This window comes from Rana temporaria, chromosome 1 (genome assembly GCF_905171775.1).
Source record: "Rana temporaria chromosome 1, aRanTem1.1, whole genome shotgun sequence".
Lineage (NCBI taxonomy): Eukaryota > Metazoa > Chordata > Amphibia > Anura > Ranidae > Rana > Rana temporaria.
This window is the reverse complement of record NC_053489.1, coordinates 688,106,414-688,125,314: the sequence shown is the minus strand read 5'-3', so window position 1 is coordinate 688,125,314 and position 18,901 is coordinate 688,106,414. Positions and strand designations below refer to the sequence as shown.

The following is an 18,901-nucleotide window of genomic DNA, read 5'->3' as shown; positions in this document are numbered from 1 at the left end:
CCGTGTGTAGGCTCCATCGGACATTTGCTGTCGGAATTTCCGTCAACAAAAATTTGAGAGCTGGTTCTCAAATTTTCCGACAACAAAATCCGTTCTCGAAAATTCCGAGCGTGTGTGGAGAATTCCGACGCACAAAATTCCACGCATGCTCTGAATCAAGTACGAGACGGAATCGCTCAGTCTGGTAAAAGTAGCGGTCATAATGGAGATAGCACACTTGTCACGCTGTAACGGTCTGAAAAGCGGGAGGCTGAAAAACGCGAATCGTCTCTCACCAAACGTATACTAGCATGAGATTAGCAGAAGGAGCCCAAAGGGTGGCGCACTTGCTATGGAACTTCACTTTTATTGTGCCGTCGTACGTGACCGCATTCTTGATGTTCTCAATTTCCGACAACATTTGTGAGACCGTGTGTATGCAAGACAAGTCTGAGCCAACATCCGTCAGAAAAAAAATCCACGGTTTTGTTATCGGAATGTCCGATCGTGTGTACGCGGCATAAGGATCTGAGCGTCCAGCCAACCCCCTCAACAGACATTGGTACCTATCAAAGTCCATGCTGATAAAATACTATTTCGTTTGCTGAAAATTGAACTTCTTGTCAATGGAAGCCGTCTTCAAGGAGCTTAAAGCGGATCTCCACTCTAAAGTGGAGTCCCGCTGATCGGCACCCTCCCCCCCTCCGGTGTCACATTTGACACCTTTCAGGGGGGAGGGGGGTGCAGATACCTGTCTACAGACAGGTATCTGCACCCACTTCCGGCCCTACGATACGGGCAAAGGACGGGTTTTTTCCTTACCTTCCGTCCGTCCCCCGTTGTATGCTGGGAACACTCGGCTCCCAGCACACAGCGGGAGCCAATCGGCGGGCGCAGCGCGACTCGCGCATGCGCCGTAGGGAACTGGGCAGTGAAGCCGGAGCGCTTCACTTCCTGGTTCCCTCACCGTGGATGGAGGGGGGAGCAGCAGGGTGACGAGCGATCGGCTCGTCATCTGCTGCGATCACCGCTGGACTCCAGGACAGGTAAGTGTCCTTATATTAAAAGTCAGCAGCTGCAGTATTTGTAGCTGCTGGCTTTTAATATATTTGTTTAGTGGCACATCCGCTTTAATTTTCGACATTAATGAAGAAAGGGCTAAAGTCCAGCAGGATAGCAGCAAGGTCCATGAGACTTCATAACATGAACATGTTCTGCCTGAACTTCCACCGCCACGACCGGCTCTGTGCTGTTACCCTGAAGCCCAAAGTACTCCATCCAGGGGTCAGAGCCTTCAAGTTGAACCTCCACCAGGGATCCGGTCACAGATTCCATCAGGTCCTTCTCCAAGAGGAGATGACGTACGATAACCTGAGCCAGGGAGAATGGCACTGAGCTTCCCCCATAAGCGGACAACCCCATCACGTCATTATCTGCCCCATATATCAGCACTGATGGGCAGGCCCAGTAAAGGGGTCTGGAGCTCTGTGAGGAACCCTGAACAAAGTCGCTGAGCAGGATCCCTGTAGATGAAGAAACAAACCCAGATCCAAAGGTGCTGTTGAGTGTGAGGGACAAGACAAAGATATCTCCGGAAGCGTCGGCTATCATGATATTGCTTCCAACAGGCGCCGGGCTCCATGCGGGAAGCTGTAAAGGAGAGAATTGGGAAGACAAGTCTCTAGGCCAGGCTCCACCCTGTGCATACATCATCTTGGAGAAATTCAGGAGACGCTCAGAAACCGACTCCGTGCTTTGCTTATGTTCTTCTTCGTAAATCTTTTGAACGGAGTTGGAGAGGATTTTCCCGGCAGTGGGGCCACCAGAAGTGAACAAAGTAAGTGCATCCAAGTGAAGCGTCAGTGGGTCTTCAATGGTAGGATGTCTAGAGATGGACGCTCTAAATTTCTCATCTTCTGTAACCCCAATGTCACTCATCAGGCTGTGTGTGAGGTCATCTGAAAGCACGGGGTCCGACACGGAACGTCCAATCTGATCCAAGAGTTTGCCCAGCGTGGGATTTTCTACTCTCTCTCCAACGTCTTTAAGATTATGTTGAGGATCACAGAAGAGGCTCCGCAGACCCTCAGAGCTTAGAACCTTCTCGTGATTTGCCACAAGAGCAGCATGGAGGCTGGAGTCCACCAAGAACCCCTTTTCTGCTAGAATGACAGCGGAACTTACTAGCTGAGCCCAGGGTTTCATCCCGTACTTCTGATGAAGCACCCATAACCCCTGAAGAACCCGAGGAACTCCATATGGAACTGAAGACGTTTCTCTGGGTATTGCATTTAATACTGAGGTGTTCTGTGAGGCTTTGTTGAAATAAATGGACGAGAAGACTCCACCTGAAATGACATATGACGAGAGGACTTAGCATTATGCTAGTTATATGGTTTCATTTCAGCAAGAAAGAGGAAAATTCCACATAAACCAATTATTTCCCCCTAAATTCCACCAGTCCCCTCCCTCTGACCATTAAAACTACACTTTCGAGAATGTTGAGTGGCCCCGATTTCACAGGATGATCCCGCACTGTGCTGCGGGGTCTTCTTGTGAAAATTTGGCTACATGGCATTCCTTTTAGGGTGTGGACATAGGGAGACTGAGACTCACTGGTACATTATATAAAATGGATACATTTTATTACAAAAGATAAAAAAAACATGAGAGCAATTGTACATACATAGCAGAAAATCAGTTGTTCTATACAGGCATTGTTAACAAACAATACCACTCTCAACATGTTTCGCTCGATAGAGCTTCCTCAGGAGATTTCAGTGGGCCGTTAATCTATGCTATATAGATAGACAACAAAATTTGCATGTATCACACATGACAACATATGTGTTTCGCATGTTTTTCATTGTGTTAACCAAATATCAACATGAGTATTTATTCCATTTCTTTTGTTGTCTTTAGCATAGAATAACGCCCCACCGAAACCTCCTGAGGAAGCTCCATCAAACGAAACATGTTGAAAGTGGTATTGTTTGTTAACTATGCCTGTATAAAACGCTCTTGTGTTTTTTTAATCTTTTGTAATAAAATGTATACATTTTATATAATGTACCAGTGAGTGTCAACACCCTAAAAGTCCAGAGGCTTGTCACCTCTCCTTCCCCCCTCTGATGTGTATGTCTAGGTCAGGGGTCTCCAAACTTTTCAAACAAAGGGCCAGTTTATTGTCCTTCAGACTTTAGGAGGGCCGGATTGTGGCCAGTGGGGGCAGAAAATGTCCCAGGCCCAACATTAGTGAGAATAAATATGGCCTCAGGGTTGGTGGTCAGAAGGAGGAAAAGTATCCCATCATTGGTATCAGTAGAAGAAACGGTGCCCACTTGTTGGTGTCAGTGGGAGGAATAGTGCCTCATATCAGTGGGAGGAATAGTGTCCCAAGGGCCGGATAAAGGCTAGCAAAGGACCACATTTGGCCCTTGGGCCACAGTTTGGAGACCTCTGGTCTAGGTCGTCCCAATCACATTTTACCCCATGATGTATAGTCTGTAGTACCGATCCTACAGGTGAAGGTAGACAATCGCTTACCAAATCCAGAAGTGTGTGGGTGTACAACCACTAAACAGAGCACGGCAGAGATTCCGGCATCAACCACCGAACCCCCCGACTGGAGGATGTCCCGAGCCAACATGGAGCACGTCTCTGTCACCATGGAAAGAAAAGAGTAATGTGACCAATGTGAGGAATATCTGTGATTTTATAATAAGATTCATTGATTTTATTGTTCTCATTTCTAATAAGTGTCAGGAACATTCCCAATTATTTATACCCCAATATACCAGGAACATCTCCCAGGAATAATGGCACCTTCATCCAATCACCACGGAGTGTGTCCAAACAGAAAAACAGATGTTGATTGTCCAAGAACCTGACGGGAGGTGTGAAGAGGAGGAAGGAGCAGGGGCAAGACTCGGAGAGGAGGAAGGAGCAGGGGCAAGACTCGGAGAGGAGGAAGGAGCAGGGGCAAGACTCGGAGAGGAGGAAGGAGCAGGGGCAAGACTCGGAGAGGAGGAAGGAGCAGGGGCAAGGCTCGGAGAGGAGGAAGGAGCAGGGGCAAGGCTCGGAGAGGAAGAAGGAGCAGGGGCAAGGCTCGGAGAGGAGGAAGGAGCAGGGGCAAGACTCGGAGAGGAGGAAGGAGCAGGGGCAAGACTCGGAGAGGAGGAAGGAGCAGGGGCAAGACTCGGAGAGGAGGAAGGAGCAGGGGCAAGACTCGGAGAGGAGGAAGGAGCAGGGGCAAGACTCGGAGAGGAGGAAGGAGCAGGGGCAAGACTCGGAGAGGAGGAAGGAGCAGGGGCAAGACTCGGAGAGGAGGAAGGAGCAGGGGCAAGACTCGGAGAGGAGGAAGGAGCGGGAGCAAGACTCGGAGAGGAGGAAGGAGCAGAGGCAAGACTCGGAGAGGAGGAAGGAGCAGGGGCAAGACTCGGAGAGGAGGAAGGGGCAGGGGCAAGACTCGGAGAGGAGGAAGGGGCAAGACTTGGAGAGGAGGAAGGGGCAGGGGCAAGAGGAGGAGAGGAGGAAGAGGCAGGGGCAAGACTCGGAGAGGAGGAAGGAGCAGGGGGAAGACTTAGAAAGGAGGAAGAGGCAGGGGCAAGAGGAGGAGAGTAGAGTCACTCTTTACACCAGGCATTCCCTGCAGAGACTCATCTTACATCAGGTGTCCCCAGTGGAGAGGCCCCCCTTACATCCGGTGTTCCCCAGCCACAGCTCAATTGCTATTGGCAGCCACCCGGCCTCTTGTTTGTTATCGGCATTCTGGAGAAATTGGTGTGGGCCTCTAGCGGCGGCGAAAAATCAGGTAAACAAAGATTTCCCTGGACATTTCCCAGGAATCGTGAAAAACCGGAAAAAGGGTCTAAATTCCGGGAATGTCTTGAGAAATTCGGGACAGTTGACAAGTATGGGTACATATGTACAATTTCATGTTTTTTTCCAATGTTTTTACTCTGTACAATAAATATTATTATACTTTTGCCTATTGGTACCATTATAGTCCTTCTAGTTTAGTAATAAGGGTCTTTGGGTAAAAAAGTACTAAGGAAAATTACAGCTTTCTTAGAATACCCCTAAGAGGTCATAGGATTCTATAATCACCAGATTATATTCCTCACCAGAGTCGGTAATGGCTGCTACTTGGTGAAAAGTGTCTCCAAAATGGTGATGGCCAGAAGAAGAGTTTCCATGTTCCTCTCCCTCATCCTCTTCTTGGTCCGATGTTTGGGAATCATGGTGGTGGTGGTGATGACCTTCTCCTAGCTCTTCATGGTTGGTCAGTGATGGGGGACCTCCAGAAATATTACTATCTGAGGACCCATCAAGCTGGACACTGAACTTTGGCGGGTTGGCCGGTGTTTCTGTATTTCTGAACTCTACGTCGTACAAGACGAAGCCGACGGCCACCCCCAGGGGCAAGACTCGGAGAGGAGGAAGGAGCAGGGGCAAGACTCGGAGAGGAGGAAGGGGCAGGGGCAAGACTCGGAGAGGAGGAAGGAGCAGGGGCAAGACTCGGAGAGGAGGAAGGAGCAGGGGCAAGACTCGGAGAGGAGGAAGGGGCAGGGGCAAGACTCGGAGAGGAGGAAGGGGCAGGGGCAAGACTCGGAGAGGAGGAAGGAGCAGGGGCAAGACTCGGAGAGGAGGAAGGGGCAGGGGCAAGACTCGGAGAGGAGGAAGGAGCAGGGGCAAGACTCGGAGAGGAGGAAGGAGCAGGGGCAAGACTCGGAGAGGAGGAAGGGGCAGGGGCAAGACTCGGAGAGGAGGAAGGGGCAGGGGCAAGACTCGGAGAGGAGGAAGGAGCAGGGGCAAGACTCGGAGAGGAGGAAGGAGCAGGGGCAAGACTCGGAGAGGTGGAAGGAGCAGGGGCAAGACTCGGAGAGGGGGAAGGGAATGTCAAGACTCAGAGAGGAGGAAGGAGCAGGAGCAAGACTCGGAGAGGAGGAAGGAGCAGGGGCAAGACTCGGAGAGGAGGAAGGAGCAGGGGCAAGACTCGGAGAGGAGGAAGGAGCAGGGGCAAGACTCGGAGAGGAGGAAGGAGCAGGGGCAAGACTCGGAGAGGAGGAAGGAGCAGGGGCAAGACTTGGGAAGGGAGAAGGAGCGGGGGCAAGACTCGGAGAGGAGGAAGGAGCGGGGGCAAGACTCGGAAAGGGGCAGGGGCAAGACTCGGAGAGGAGGAAGGAACAGGGGGCAAGACTCGGAGAGGAGGAAGGAGCAAGACTCGGAGAGGAGGAAGGAACAGGGGGCAAGACTCGGAGAGGAGGAAGGAGCAGGGGCAAGACTCGGGAAGGAGGAAGGGGCAGGGGCAAGACTCGGAGAGGAGGAAGGAGCAGGGGCAAGACTCATCTTACATCAGGTGTCCCCAGTGGAGAAGCCCCCCTTACATCTGGTGTCCCCCAGCCACAGCTCAATTGCTATTGGCAGCCACCCGGCCTCTTGTTTGTTCTCTGCATTCTGGAGACATTGGCGTGGGCCTCTAGCGGCGGCGAAAAATCAGGAAAACAACGATTTGCCGGTACATTTCCCGGGAATCGCGAAAAAAACGGAAAAAGGGTCTGAATTCCGGGAATGTCCTGGGAAATTCGAGACAGTTGACAAGTATGGGTACATATGTACAATTTCATGTTTTTCCCAATGTTTTTACTCTGTACAATAAATATTTTTGATACTTTTTTCCCTATTGGTACCATTATAGTCCTTCTAGTTTAGTAATAAGGGTCTTTGGGTAAAAAAGTACTAAGGAAAATTACAGATTTCTTAGAATACCCCTAAGAGGTCATAGGGTTCTATAATCACCAGATTATATTCCTCACCAGAGTCGGTAATGGCTGCTACTTGGTGAAAAGTGTCTCCAAAATGGTGATGGCCAGAAGAAGAGTTTCCATGTTCCTCTCCCTCATCCTCTTCTTGGTCCGATGTTTGGGAATCATGGTGGTGGTGGTGGTGATGACTTTCTCCTAGCTCTTCATGGTTGGTCAGTGATGGGGGACCTCCAGAAATACTACTATCTGAGGACCCGTTAAGCTGGACACTGAACTTTGGCGGGTTGGCCGGTGTTTCTGTATTTCTGAACTCGACGTCGTACAAGACGAAGCCGACGGCCACCCCCAGTAGGAGTAAGGAGGAGAAGATTCGAAAACAGGATTCTCTATAGCGTTCCCGGAGGATGGGCGATGATGGCTGGCTGCAAGAACAATGAAAACGATTTATTTTATATATCATCATAGAAAACTCGGATTGTTCCCACCGAACCAAGTTATGTGTCGGAGTGTCTCACCCCGGAGACAATACTGATTACATAGACATGGAGTGGGGCTTTGAATAGGTTTTAATAGTGTTGATCTGTATTAAATAAAGAAATATTTTTTTATGAATTTTGTATGTATTTAATATTCTATATATCATCATGTTTTGTATCTCATCTCCTCTTCACATCTTTCCGAATCACCCACTTCCCCAATCTCTGACCATGGGTACCATATCTAGCGAAAGAAAGTTCTGGAATCCTTATGGTGTGGATTTGTTTTGGCCAGAGCTTTTTTTCTCAGAAAATAGGTGCAGGAACTCAACCACGACCCTTTCAGATTTCACAAACAGTAGACGGGTCTTAAAGGGGCATTAAATACCAGAATTGCATTACATACAGAGTGAAGTGTTCAGGGGGTTACAAAGCTGTCACTTGTAAACACAGAAACCAGACTTCTGTGTTTACAAGGGATTGTGGTGAGCGGGCACCAAAGGGTCTGAGCCAAAGGTGGTGTAACTGAGTTCCCCCAAGTTCCCCCTGAAAAAAAGCCCGGGTTTTGGCAAATAAAGTAGTGTTGGTACAAGTACTATAGAAAACAATGAAAAGCAGATTAGGGTTTAATGGCAGGATTGCATATTAAGATGTCAGGGTTAGGATGAGGGATAGTGGAAAGGGTTAGGCTGAAGGATGTAGGTTAGGTTGAGGGATAGTGGAAAAGTTTGGGTTGATGAATAGAGGTTAGGTAGAGGATTAGTAAAAAATGATGGGTTGAGGGATGGAGGCTAGGTTGAGGGTTAGTGGAATGGGTTAGGCTGAGGGATGAGGGTTAAGTTGAGGATTAATGGAAAGGGTTAAGCTGAGGGATTCAGGTTAGGTTGAGGATTAGTAGAAAAGGCTTGGGTTGAGAGATAAAGGTCAGGTTGAGGGTTAGTAGAAGGGGCTAAGCTGAGGGATGAAGGTTAGTGGAAAGGGTTAGGCTTAGGGATGGAGGTTAGGTTGAGGGATGGAGGTTAGGTAAAGGATTAGTGGAAAGGGTTAGGCTGAGTGAAGGAGGTTGGGTCGATGGTTAGTGAAAAGGGTTAGGGTTAGATTAAGGATCAATGGAAAGGGTTAAGTTGAGGGGTAGTGGAAAGGGTTAGGCTTTGGGATGGTGGTTATGTTGAGGGTCAGAGGAAAGGGTTAGTGGAAAGCAGTGGTGGCTGGTGCTCAATACTCTGGGGGGGGGGGGAACCAATGTCAACAGCCCCCCTGGTTAGGCTGAGGAATGGAGGTTAGGTTGAGGGTTATTAGAAAGGGTTAGGGTTACATTAAGGATTAGTGAACAGGGTTAGGTTGAGGGATGGAGGTTAAGTTGAGGGTTAGTGGAAAGGGTTGGGTTGAAAGATAAAGGTTAGGTTAAAGTTTAGTGGAAAGGGTTGGGCTGAGGGATGAAGGTTAGGTTGAGGGTTAGTGGGAAGGGTTAGGCTGAGGGATGAAGGTTAGGTTGAGGGTTAGTGGAAAAGGTTAGGTTGAGGGTTATTGGAAAGGGTTAAGCTGAGGGATGGAGGTTATGTTGAGAATTAGTGGAAAGGGTTAGGCTGAGGGTTAGTGAAAGGGGTTAGGTTAGATTAAGAATTAGTGTAAAGGGTTAAGCAGAGGGATAAAGGTTAGGTTGAGGGTTAGTGGAAAAGGTTAGGTTGAGGGATGGAGGTTAGGTTGGGGTTTAGTGGAAAGGGTTAGGGGTACAGCGAGGATTAGTGGAAAGGGTTAGGCTGAGGGATGGAGGTTAGTTTGAGGGTTAGTGAAAAGGGTTAGGGTTACATTGAAGATTAGTGGAAAGGGCTAGGTTGAGGGATGGAGGTTAAATTGAGGGTTGGGATGGGGGTTAGGTTGAGGGTTAGTGAAAAGGGTTAGGGTTACAGTAAGGATTAGTGGAAAGGGTTAGGTTGAGGGTTGGAGGTTAAATTGAGGTTGGGCTAGGGTTTACAGTAAGGATTAGTGGAAAGGGTTAGGTTGAGGGTTGGAGGTTAAATTGAGGGTTGGGCTGAGGGATGATGGTTAGGTTGAGGGTTAGTGAAAAGGGTTAGGGTTACATTGATGATTAGTGAAAAGGGTTAGGTTGAGGGTTGGAGGTTAAGTTGAGGGTTGGACTGAGGGATGGAAGTTAGGTTGAAAATTGCTCCAGTAGTGAGCTCCCAAGGGAGGCATATCTACTATACCACTACAAGGTGGGTATTACCACTTCTGGGTATCTATCCTAGCTCCCCTCTTTTCATCCATACACCCTTCATTGAATATATCTGGAAGTGATACTTTTACCCCCCGTCAAAGATGTACCAATCCTGCCAAATAATTACTTCCCCTGGTCTGTGGAGGTGGTAGACTGTCCATAGGGATTGTCCCCAATCATACACTCTGATAGATCTGAGATGATCGTCATCAATCTTTAGGTGTGTACAATATGTAGTATCTCTTCCTCATTCACTCTCATTTGTGATCCCAAAGACAATAAACCTCAATGTGATAAAGTGAGCCCCAATGTAACGTGGATCTGGATGGAGCCCCGATGTAACGTGGATCTGGATGGAGCCCCAATGTAAAGTGGATCTGGATGGAGCCCCGATGTAAAGTGGATCTGGATGGAGCCCCGATGTAAAGTGGATCTGGATGGAGCCCCGATGTAACGTGGATCTGGATGGAGCCCCAATGTAAAGTGGATCTGGATGGAGCCCCGATGTAAAGTGGATCTGGATGGAGCCCCGATGTAAAGTGGATCTGGATGGAGCCCCAATGTAACGTGGATCTGGATGGAGCCCCGATGTAACGTGGATCTGGATGGAGCCCCAATGTAAAGTGGATCTGGATGGAGCCCCGATGTAAAGTGGATCTGGATGGAGCCCCAATGTAAAGTGGATCTGGATGGAGCCCCAATGTAACGTGGATCTGGATGGAGCCCCGATGTAAAGTGGATCTGGATGGAGCCCCAATGTAAAGTGGATCTGGATGGAGCCCCAATGTAACGTGGATCTGGATGGAGCCCCGAAAAAAGGGGTCACTGAAAAGAACGCATCATCGTCTATCTCTTTGGTCTTCCAACGATCAGATCCTCCCAAAGTCATTCCTGGCTGTGTTCATGACTGGCTCAGAGCATTCCCAACCAACACAAGGCATTCCCGACCAGCACAGGGCATTCCCGACCAGCACAGGGCATTCCCGACCAACACAGGGCATTCCCGACCAACACAGGGCATTCCCGACCAACACAGGGCATTCCCGACCAGCACAGGGCATTCCCGACCAGCACAGGGCATTCCCGACCAGCACAGGGCATTCCCGACCAACACAGGGCATTCCCGACCAACACAGGGCATTCCCGACCAACACAGGGCATTCCCGACCAGCACAGGGCATTCCCGACCAACACAGGGCATTCCCGACCAACACAGGGCATTCCCAATCAGCACCGGGCATTCCCGACCAGCACGGGGCATTCCCGACCAACACGGGGCATTCCCGACCAACACGGGACATTCCCGACCAACACGGGACATTCCCGACCAGCACGGGACATTCCCGACCAACACGGGACATTCCTGACCAACACAGGGCATTCCCGACCAACACAGGACATTCCTGACCAGCACAGGGCATTCCCGACCAACACAGGACATTCCTGACCAACACAGAGCATTCCCGACCAACACAGGACATTCCTGACCAGCACAGGGCATTCCCGACCAACATAGGACATTCCTGACCAACACAGAGCATTCCCGACCAACACAGGGCATTCCCGACCAACACAGAGCATTCCCGACCAACACAGGGCATTCCCGACCAACACAGAGCATTCCCGACCAACACAGAGCATTCCCGACCAACACAGAGCATTCCCGACCAACACAGAGCATTCCCGACCAACACAGGGCATTCCCGACCAACACAGAGCATTCCCGACCAACAAAGAGCATTCCCGACCAACACAGAGCATTCCCGATCAACGCAGGACATTCCTGACGAGCACAGGGCATTCCCGACCAGCACAGGGCATTTCCGACCAACACAGAGCATTCCCGACCAACACAGGGCTTTTCCGACCAACACAGGGCATTCCCGACCAGCACGGGGCATTCCCGACCAACACGGGACATTCCCGACCAACACAGAGCATTCCCGACCAACACAGAGCATTCCCGACCAACACAGAGCATTCCCGACCAACACAGAGCATTCCTGACCAGCACAGGGCATTACCGACCAGCACAGAGCATTCCCGACCAACACAGAGCATTCCCGACCAACACAGGGCATTCCCGACCAACACAGAGCATTCCCGACCAACACAGAGCATTCCCGACCAACACAGAGCATTCCTGACCAACACAGAGCATTCCCGACCAACACAGGGCATTCCCGACCAACACAGAGCATTCCCGACCAACACAGAGCATTCCCGACCAACACAGAGCATTCCTGACCAACACAGGGCATTCCTGACCAACACAGGGCATTCCCGACCAACACAGGGCATTCCCGACCAACACAGGGCATTCCCGACCAACACAGGGCATTCCAGACCAACACAGGGCATTCCCGACCAACACAGGGCATTCCCGACCAACACAGAGCATTCCCGACCAACACAGGGCATTCCCGACCAGCACAGGGCATTTCCGACCAACACAGAGCATTCCCGACCAACACAGGGCATTCCCGACCAACACAGGGCATTCCCAATCAGCACCGGGCATTCCCAACCAACACAGGGCATTCCCGACCAGCACGGGGCATTCCCGACCAACACAGAGCATTCCCGACCAACACAGAGCATTCCCGACCAACACAGAGCATTCCCGACCAACACAGAGCATTCCTGACCAGCACAGGGCATTACCGACCAGCACAGAGCATTCCCGACCAACACAGAGCATTCCCGACCAACACAGGGCATTCCCGACCAACACAGGGCATTCCCGACCAACACAGAGCATTCCCGACCAACACAGAGCATTCCCGACCAACACAGAGCATTCCCGACCAACACAGAGCATTCCCGACCAACACAGGGCATTCCCGACCAACACAGAGCATTCCCGACCAACACAGAGCATTCCCGACCAACACAGAGCATTCCTGACCAACACAGGGCATTCCTGACCAACACAGGGCATTCCCGACCAACACAGGGCATTCCCGACCAACACAGAGCATTCCCGACCAACACAGGGCATTCCCGACTAACGTGACACGTTCCCGATCCCAGGTGGGGCATACTGGGCAACATAAAATAAAACCCAGTAGGCAGAGCCGGATCGTCCAATCCGATCGCCCGATGAAGGCCACCTCAGGAATCTCCAACATCCATAAGAAGAGTGACCCGAAATCCGATCACTTCAACCAGATAGGTACAGGTAAACTGCAAAGCCCTAATCCGGGCTTCAGGCTGGTCACATGGTCCCCTTCTCCTCACTGATCCCAAGTTGTGGTGACACCCTCCCCCCCCCCTGATGCGCTCAGGAAGCCATGTACAGCCCCCTGCCGGCCCCTCCCACCAGCCATGATCTACCTGCATTCCATAGAGAAGCACAGAGTCCCAGTGATGACATCACCAGGTATAAAATAAGGTGTGTAATGAAAGCGGAATGATATTATTTCAGCGTTTCATTAGCATATTGATGGGGGGGGGGGGCAGGATAAAATATCAGTTCATTCACACCATGAGGTGCGTCCAGATGTGCACTTTTTTTTTTTAGGGCCGTCCTAAATGTGCAAAATCGGTGCAGGTGTGAATTTTAATATGATGCCGCAGCGACCCGCATGGCACTCTGGAACTACGGGTGTTCTGGTGGGTGTGAAGGAAGGCCAATAAGAAGTATGGGAATGCGGATCGCCTCTGCAGGCGGCAGGTTTGTCTTGGTGTTGTGCGGGAAAATATACAAATTCACACACATTCCCGCACCCAGCGCGACCACAGCCCGAGGGACGTCCTTCTGGGATAGGAAGAAAAAACACACAGACGGCACCCGCCTCTTCCCCGACACCCAGCCGTACAGGTCTGACCCGCTCCACCGGCAGAACCCGACACGCCGGCTGTGACAGGACACCATCCCCCATACTACAGTGTACATCCCTTCTAACCAATCGGTATACAGCTATCCCTGTCCTACATTATATATTATTGCCAAAAGTATTGGGACGCCTGCCTTTACACACACACACACACATGAACTTTAACCACTTCAGCCCCGGACCATTATGCAGGTTAAGGACCTGGCCCCTTTTTGCGATTCGGCACTGCGTCGCTTTAACCACTTAAGGACCCCCTTCACGCTGATATATGTCGGCAGAATGGCACGGCTGGGCACAAGCACGTATAGGTACGTTGCCGTTTAAGCCCAGCCGTGGGGTCACGGGCGTGTGCACGCGACCCGGTCCGAAGCTCCGTGACCGTGGGACCCGATTGCCGCTGGAGTGCGGCGATCGCTCCCCGGAGCTGAAGAACGGGGAGAGCTGTATGTAAACATGGCTTCCCCGTGCTTCACTGTGGCGGCGCATCGATCGAGTGATCCGTTTTATAGGGAGACACGATCGATGACGTCAGTCCTACAGCCACACCCCCCTACAGTTGTAAACACACACTAGGTGAACACTAACTCCTACAGCGCCCCCTGTGGTTATCTCCCAAACTGCAACTGTCATTTTCACAATAAAGAATGCAATTTAAATGCATTTTTTGGTGTGAAAATGACAATGGTCCCAAAAATGTGTCAAAATTGTCCGAAGTGTCCGCCATAATGTCGCAGTCACAAAAAAAATCACTGATCGCCGCCATTAGTAGTAAAAAAAAAAAAAATAATAAAAATGCCATAAAACTATCCCCTATTTTGTAAACGCTATAAATTTTGCGCAAACCAACCGATAAACGATTATTGCGATTTTTTTTTACCAAAAATAGGTAGAAGAATACGTATCGGCCTAAACTGAGGGAAAAATAATTATATATGTTTTTGGGGGATATTTATTATAGCAAAAAGTAAAAAATATTGCATTTTTTTCAAAATTGTCGCTCTATTTTTGTTTATAAAAATGTTTTAAAACTAAAAACCGCAGAGGTGACCGGCAAAAGAAAGCTCTATTTGTGGGAAAAAAAGGACGCCAATTTTGTTTGGGAGCCACGTCGCACGACTGCGCAATTGTCAGTTAAAGCAACGCAGTGCCAAATCGTAAAAACTGTCCGGGTCCTTTACCTGCATAGTGGTCCGGGGCTGAAGCGGTTAACTGACAATTGCGCGGTCGTGCGACGTGGCTCCCAAACAAAATTGGCGTCCTTTTTCCCCCACAAATAGAGCTTTCTTTTGGTGGTATTTGATCACCTCTGCGGTTTTTATAAACAAAAATAGAGCGACTATTGAAAAGTAAAAATATATTTATTTTTTAATAAATATCCCCCAAAAATATATATATAAAAAAAAGTTTTTTTCCCTCAGTTTAGGGCGATGCGTATTCTACATATTTTTGGTAAAAAAAAAAAAAAATCACGATAAGCGTTTATTGATTGCTTTGCGCCATCGGACACTTTTGATGCCATTTTGGGACCATTGTCATTTATACAGCGATCAGCGCTATAAAAAAAATGCACTGCTTGCTGTGTAAATGACACTGGCAGGGAAGGGGTTAACCTGTATGAGGCGCTGAAAGGCTTTAGTGTGTCCTAGGGAGTGATTCTAACTGTTAGGGGGCGGGGCTTACTGTGACACGACACTGATCGCTCCTCCCAATGACAGGGAACAGACGATCAGTGACCTGTCACTAGGAAGAACACGGGAGACGTTGCGTTTACACTGACACCTCCCCGTTCTTCAGCTCTGTGACCCGATCGCGGGACCCCGGCGGACATCCATGTCCACGGGTCCCGCGGTCATGGAGCCCGCGACCACACGGTGGCAAATTAAAGGGGACGTGTATATACGCCCATGTGCCCAGCCCTGCCATTCTGTCAACGTATAAGTTTGTGCGCCGGTCGGCAAGTGGTTAAAGAGGGTGTGGCAGGGGGTGTGTCCTTTGCCTGCATACTTTTGCTGATAAGTGTCCCTCATTCCCATCTCAAAAACTTGCACACTCGCTCATCCGTGTCTTTATGGACCTTGCTTTGTGCACTGGGCTAAACCATTCGGTGGAGTGGGGGCGGTCTGTTTTCCAGGGATTGGGTTGGCCCCTTAGTAACAGTGAAGGGAACCCTTAAGGTGTTACATACAAAGACATTTTGCACAGTTTCATGCTCCCAACTTTGTGGGAGGAGTTTGGGAATGGCCCCTTCATTCCAAAGGTGTTATGTGGGGTTGAGGTCAGGACTCTGTGCAGGCCAGTCAAGTTCCTCCACCCCAAACTCGCTCATCTATGTCTCTATGGACCTTGCTTTGTGCACTGGTCCAAACCATTTGGTGGAGGGGGGATTATGGTGTGGGGGGAGGGGGGATTATGGTGGGGGGTTGTGTTTCAGGGGTTGGGTTGGCCTCTTAGTTCCAGTGAAGGGAACTCTTAAGGCGTCGGCATACCAAGATATTTTAGATAATTTCATGCCCCCAACTTTGTGGGAGGAGTTTGGGGGACGGCCCCTTTCTGTTTCAACATGACTGCTCACCAGTACACAAAGCAAGGTCCATAAAGACATGGATGAGTGAGGAAATAGACTGTCCTGCACAGAGTCCTGACCTCAACCCCATAGAACACCTTTGGGATGAATTAGAGTGGAGACTGCGAGCCAGACCTTCTCATCCAACATCAGTGTCTGATCTCACAAATGTGCTTCTGGAAGATCGGTCAAACATTCCCATAGACACGCCCCTAAACCTTGTGGGCGGCCTTCCCGGAAGAGGTGAAGGTGTTATATAGCCGCAAAGGGCGGAGCCAACTCAATACTGAACCCTCCGGACTAAGACTGGGGGGGTCATTGAAGGTCATGTGCGTGTAAAGGGGAGGCGTCCCAATACTTTTGGTAATAAAGTGTATTTGTGGCCGATATACAGATATCCATGGCCAGTATACAACATACAGTGCTTTGAAAAAGTATTCATACCCCTTGAAATTCCCCACATGTGTAACCTGAGGAAATTTGGGGAATCTCAAGGGGTATGAATACTTTTTCAAGGTGCTGTATATATTTGTGACCAGTATACAGATCTCTATATACACCATGTGAGTGTATATAGAGAGAGTCACACCTGTACAGGTAGATGGTGACCCCTCCCCTAGGGATATATGGAGGGGGACCCCTAGATATGGATATTACCTGTACAGGTAGATGGTGACCCCTCCCCTAGGGATATATGGGGGGGACCCCTAGATATGGATATTACCTGTACAGGTAGATGGTGACCCCTCCCCTAGGGATATATGGAGGGGGACCCCTAGATATGGATATTACCTGTACAGGTAGATGGTGACCCCTCCCCTAGGGATATATGGAGGGGACCCCTAGATATGGATATTACCTGTACAGGTAGATGGTGACCCCTCCCCTAGGGATATATGGGGACCCCTAGATATGGATATTACCTGTACAGGTAGATGGTGACCCCTCCCCTAGGGATATATGGAGGGGACCCCTAGATATGGATATTACCTGTACAGGTAGATGGTGACCCCTCCCCTAGGGATATATGGGGACCCCTAGATATGGATATTACCTGTACAGGTAGATGGTGACCCCTCCCCTAGGGATATATGGAGGGGACCCCTAGATATGGATATTACCTGTACAGGTAGATGGTGACCCCTCCCCTAGGGATATATGGGGACCCCTAGATATGGATATTACCTGTACAGGTAGATGGTGACCCCTCCCCTAGGGATATATGGAGGGGACCCCTAGATATAGATATTACCTGTACAGGTAGATGGTGACCCCTCCCCTAGGGATATATGGGGACCCCTAGATATGGATATTACCTGTACAGGTAGATGGTGACCCCTCCCCTAGGGATATATGGAGGGGGACCCCTAGATATGGATATTACCTGTACAGGTAGATGGTGACCCCTCCCCTAGGGATATATGGAGGGGACCCCTAGATATGGATATTACCTGTACAGGTAGATGGTGACCCCTCCCCTAGGGATATATGGGGACCCCTAGATATGGATATTACCTGTACAGGTAGATGGTGACCCCTCCCCTAGGGATATATGGAGGGGACCCCTAGATATGGATATTACCTGTACAGGTAGATGGTGACCCCTCCCCTAGGGATATATGGGGGGACCCTAGATATGGATATTACCTGTACAGGTAGATGGTGACCCCTCCCCTAGGGATATATGGGGGGGACCCCTAGATATGGATATTACCTGTACAGGTAGATGGTGACCCCTCCCCTAGGGATATATGGGGGCCCCTAGATATGGATATTACCTGTACAGGTAGATGGTGACCCCTCCCCTAGGGATATATGGAGGGGACCCCTAGATATAGATATTACCTGTACAGGTAGATGGTGACCCCTCCCCTAGGGATATATGGGGACCCCTAGATATGGATATTACCTGTACAGGTAGATGGTGACCCCTCCCCTAGGGATATATGGAGGGGACCCCTAGATATGGATATTACCTGTACAGGTAGATGGTGACCCCTCCCCTAGGGATATATGGGGGGACCCCTAGATATGGATATTACCTGTACAGGTAGATGGTGACCCCTCCCCTAGGGATATATGGGGGGGACCCCTAGATATAGATATTACCTGTACAGGTAGATGGTGACCCCTCCCCTAGGGATATATGGGGACCCCTAGATATAGATATTACCTGTACAGGTAGATGGTGACCCCTCCCCTAGGGATATATGGGGGGACCCCTAGATATGGATATTACCTGTACAGGTAGATGGTGACCCCTCCCCTAGGGATATATGGAGGGGACCCCTAGATATAGATATTACCTGTACAGGTAGATGGTGACCCCTCCCCTAGGGATATATGGGGACCCCTAGATATGGATATTACCTGTACAGGTAGATGGTGACCCCTCCCCTAGGGATATATGGGGGGGACCCCTAGATATGGATATTACCTGTACAGGTAGATGGTGACCCCTCCCCTAGGGATATATGGGGGGGACCCCTAGATATGGATATTACCTGTACAGGTAGATGGTGACCTCCTCTTGCTCCTCCTCCTCCTTCTCCCCCTCCCCCGGGGTGTTCTGTACTTTCTGGTATCGGATTTCGGGTCTCGGTGGAGCCATCTGTCCCCTTCTCCCCTCTTCTCACCTCTTCCTGACTCACCTGTTACCCGAGACACGCCCACCACCTGTCCGTCTCCGCCCACCACCTGTCTACCTCCGCCCACCACCTGTTCATCCCCGCCCAACACCTGTCCATCCCCGCCCACCACCTGTTTATCCCCGCCCAGTACCCGTTCATCCCCGCCCACCTCTCTGAGACTCCTATGCTCTTCTTTCCCCGCCCAGCAGTCTTCAGCCGTTCTCACTCCGCTCGGTGTTCCGCCCACTTTCACTTATTCTCCGCCCCCTCCATCCTACCGGTGTACTGGGCTGCTAGCAGCCACTCCCACCCCTCGTTGTAGCCCCGCCCCGCTGCGCCCCGCCACCGGAGTGCGGAGAGCCAGTGTGACAGCCCGGGACAGGGAGTTCTCCCCGCGGTCCGACACTGTCACCTGAGAGGAGGAGGAGG

The 18,901-nt window shown here is 50.3% G+C and overlaps 1 protein-coding gene across 1 annotated transcript; it reads right to left on the bottom strand.

Moving 5' to 3' along the window:
• Nucleotides 1-1,115: 1,115 nt before the first annotated feature.
• GGT6 (gamma-glutamyltransferase 6) lies at nt 1,116-18,527 on the bottom strand. Its single transcript, XM_040335743.1, has 4 exons — nt 18,347-18,527; nt 6,798-7,168; nt 3,526-3,639; nt 1,116-2,327 (listed from the first exon to the last, which is right to left on the bottom strand). Exons 1-4 carry the CDS (start codon nt 18,451-18,453, stop codon nt 1,138-1,140), a joined length of 1,782 nt encoding a protein of 593 aa, XP_040191677.1. The 5' UTR covers nt 18,454-18,527; the 3' UTR covers nt 1,116-1,137.
• Between the last annotated feature and the right edge of the window lie 374 nt (nt 18,528-18,901).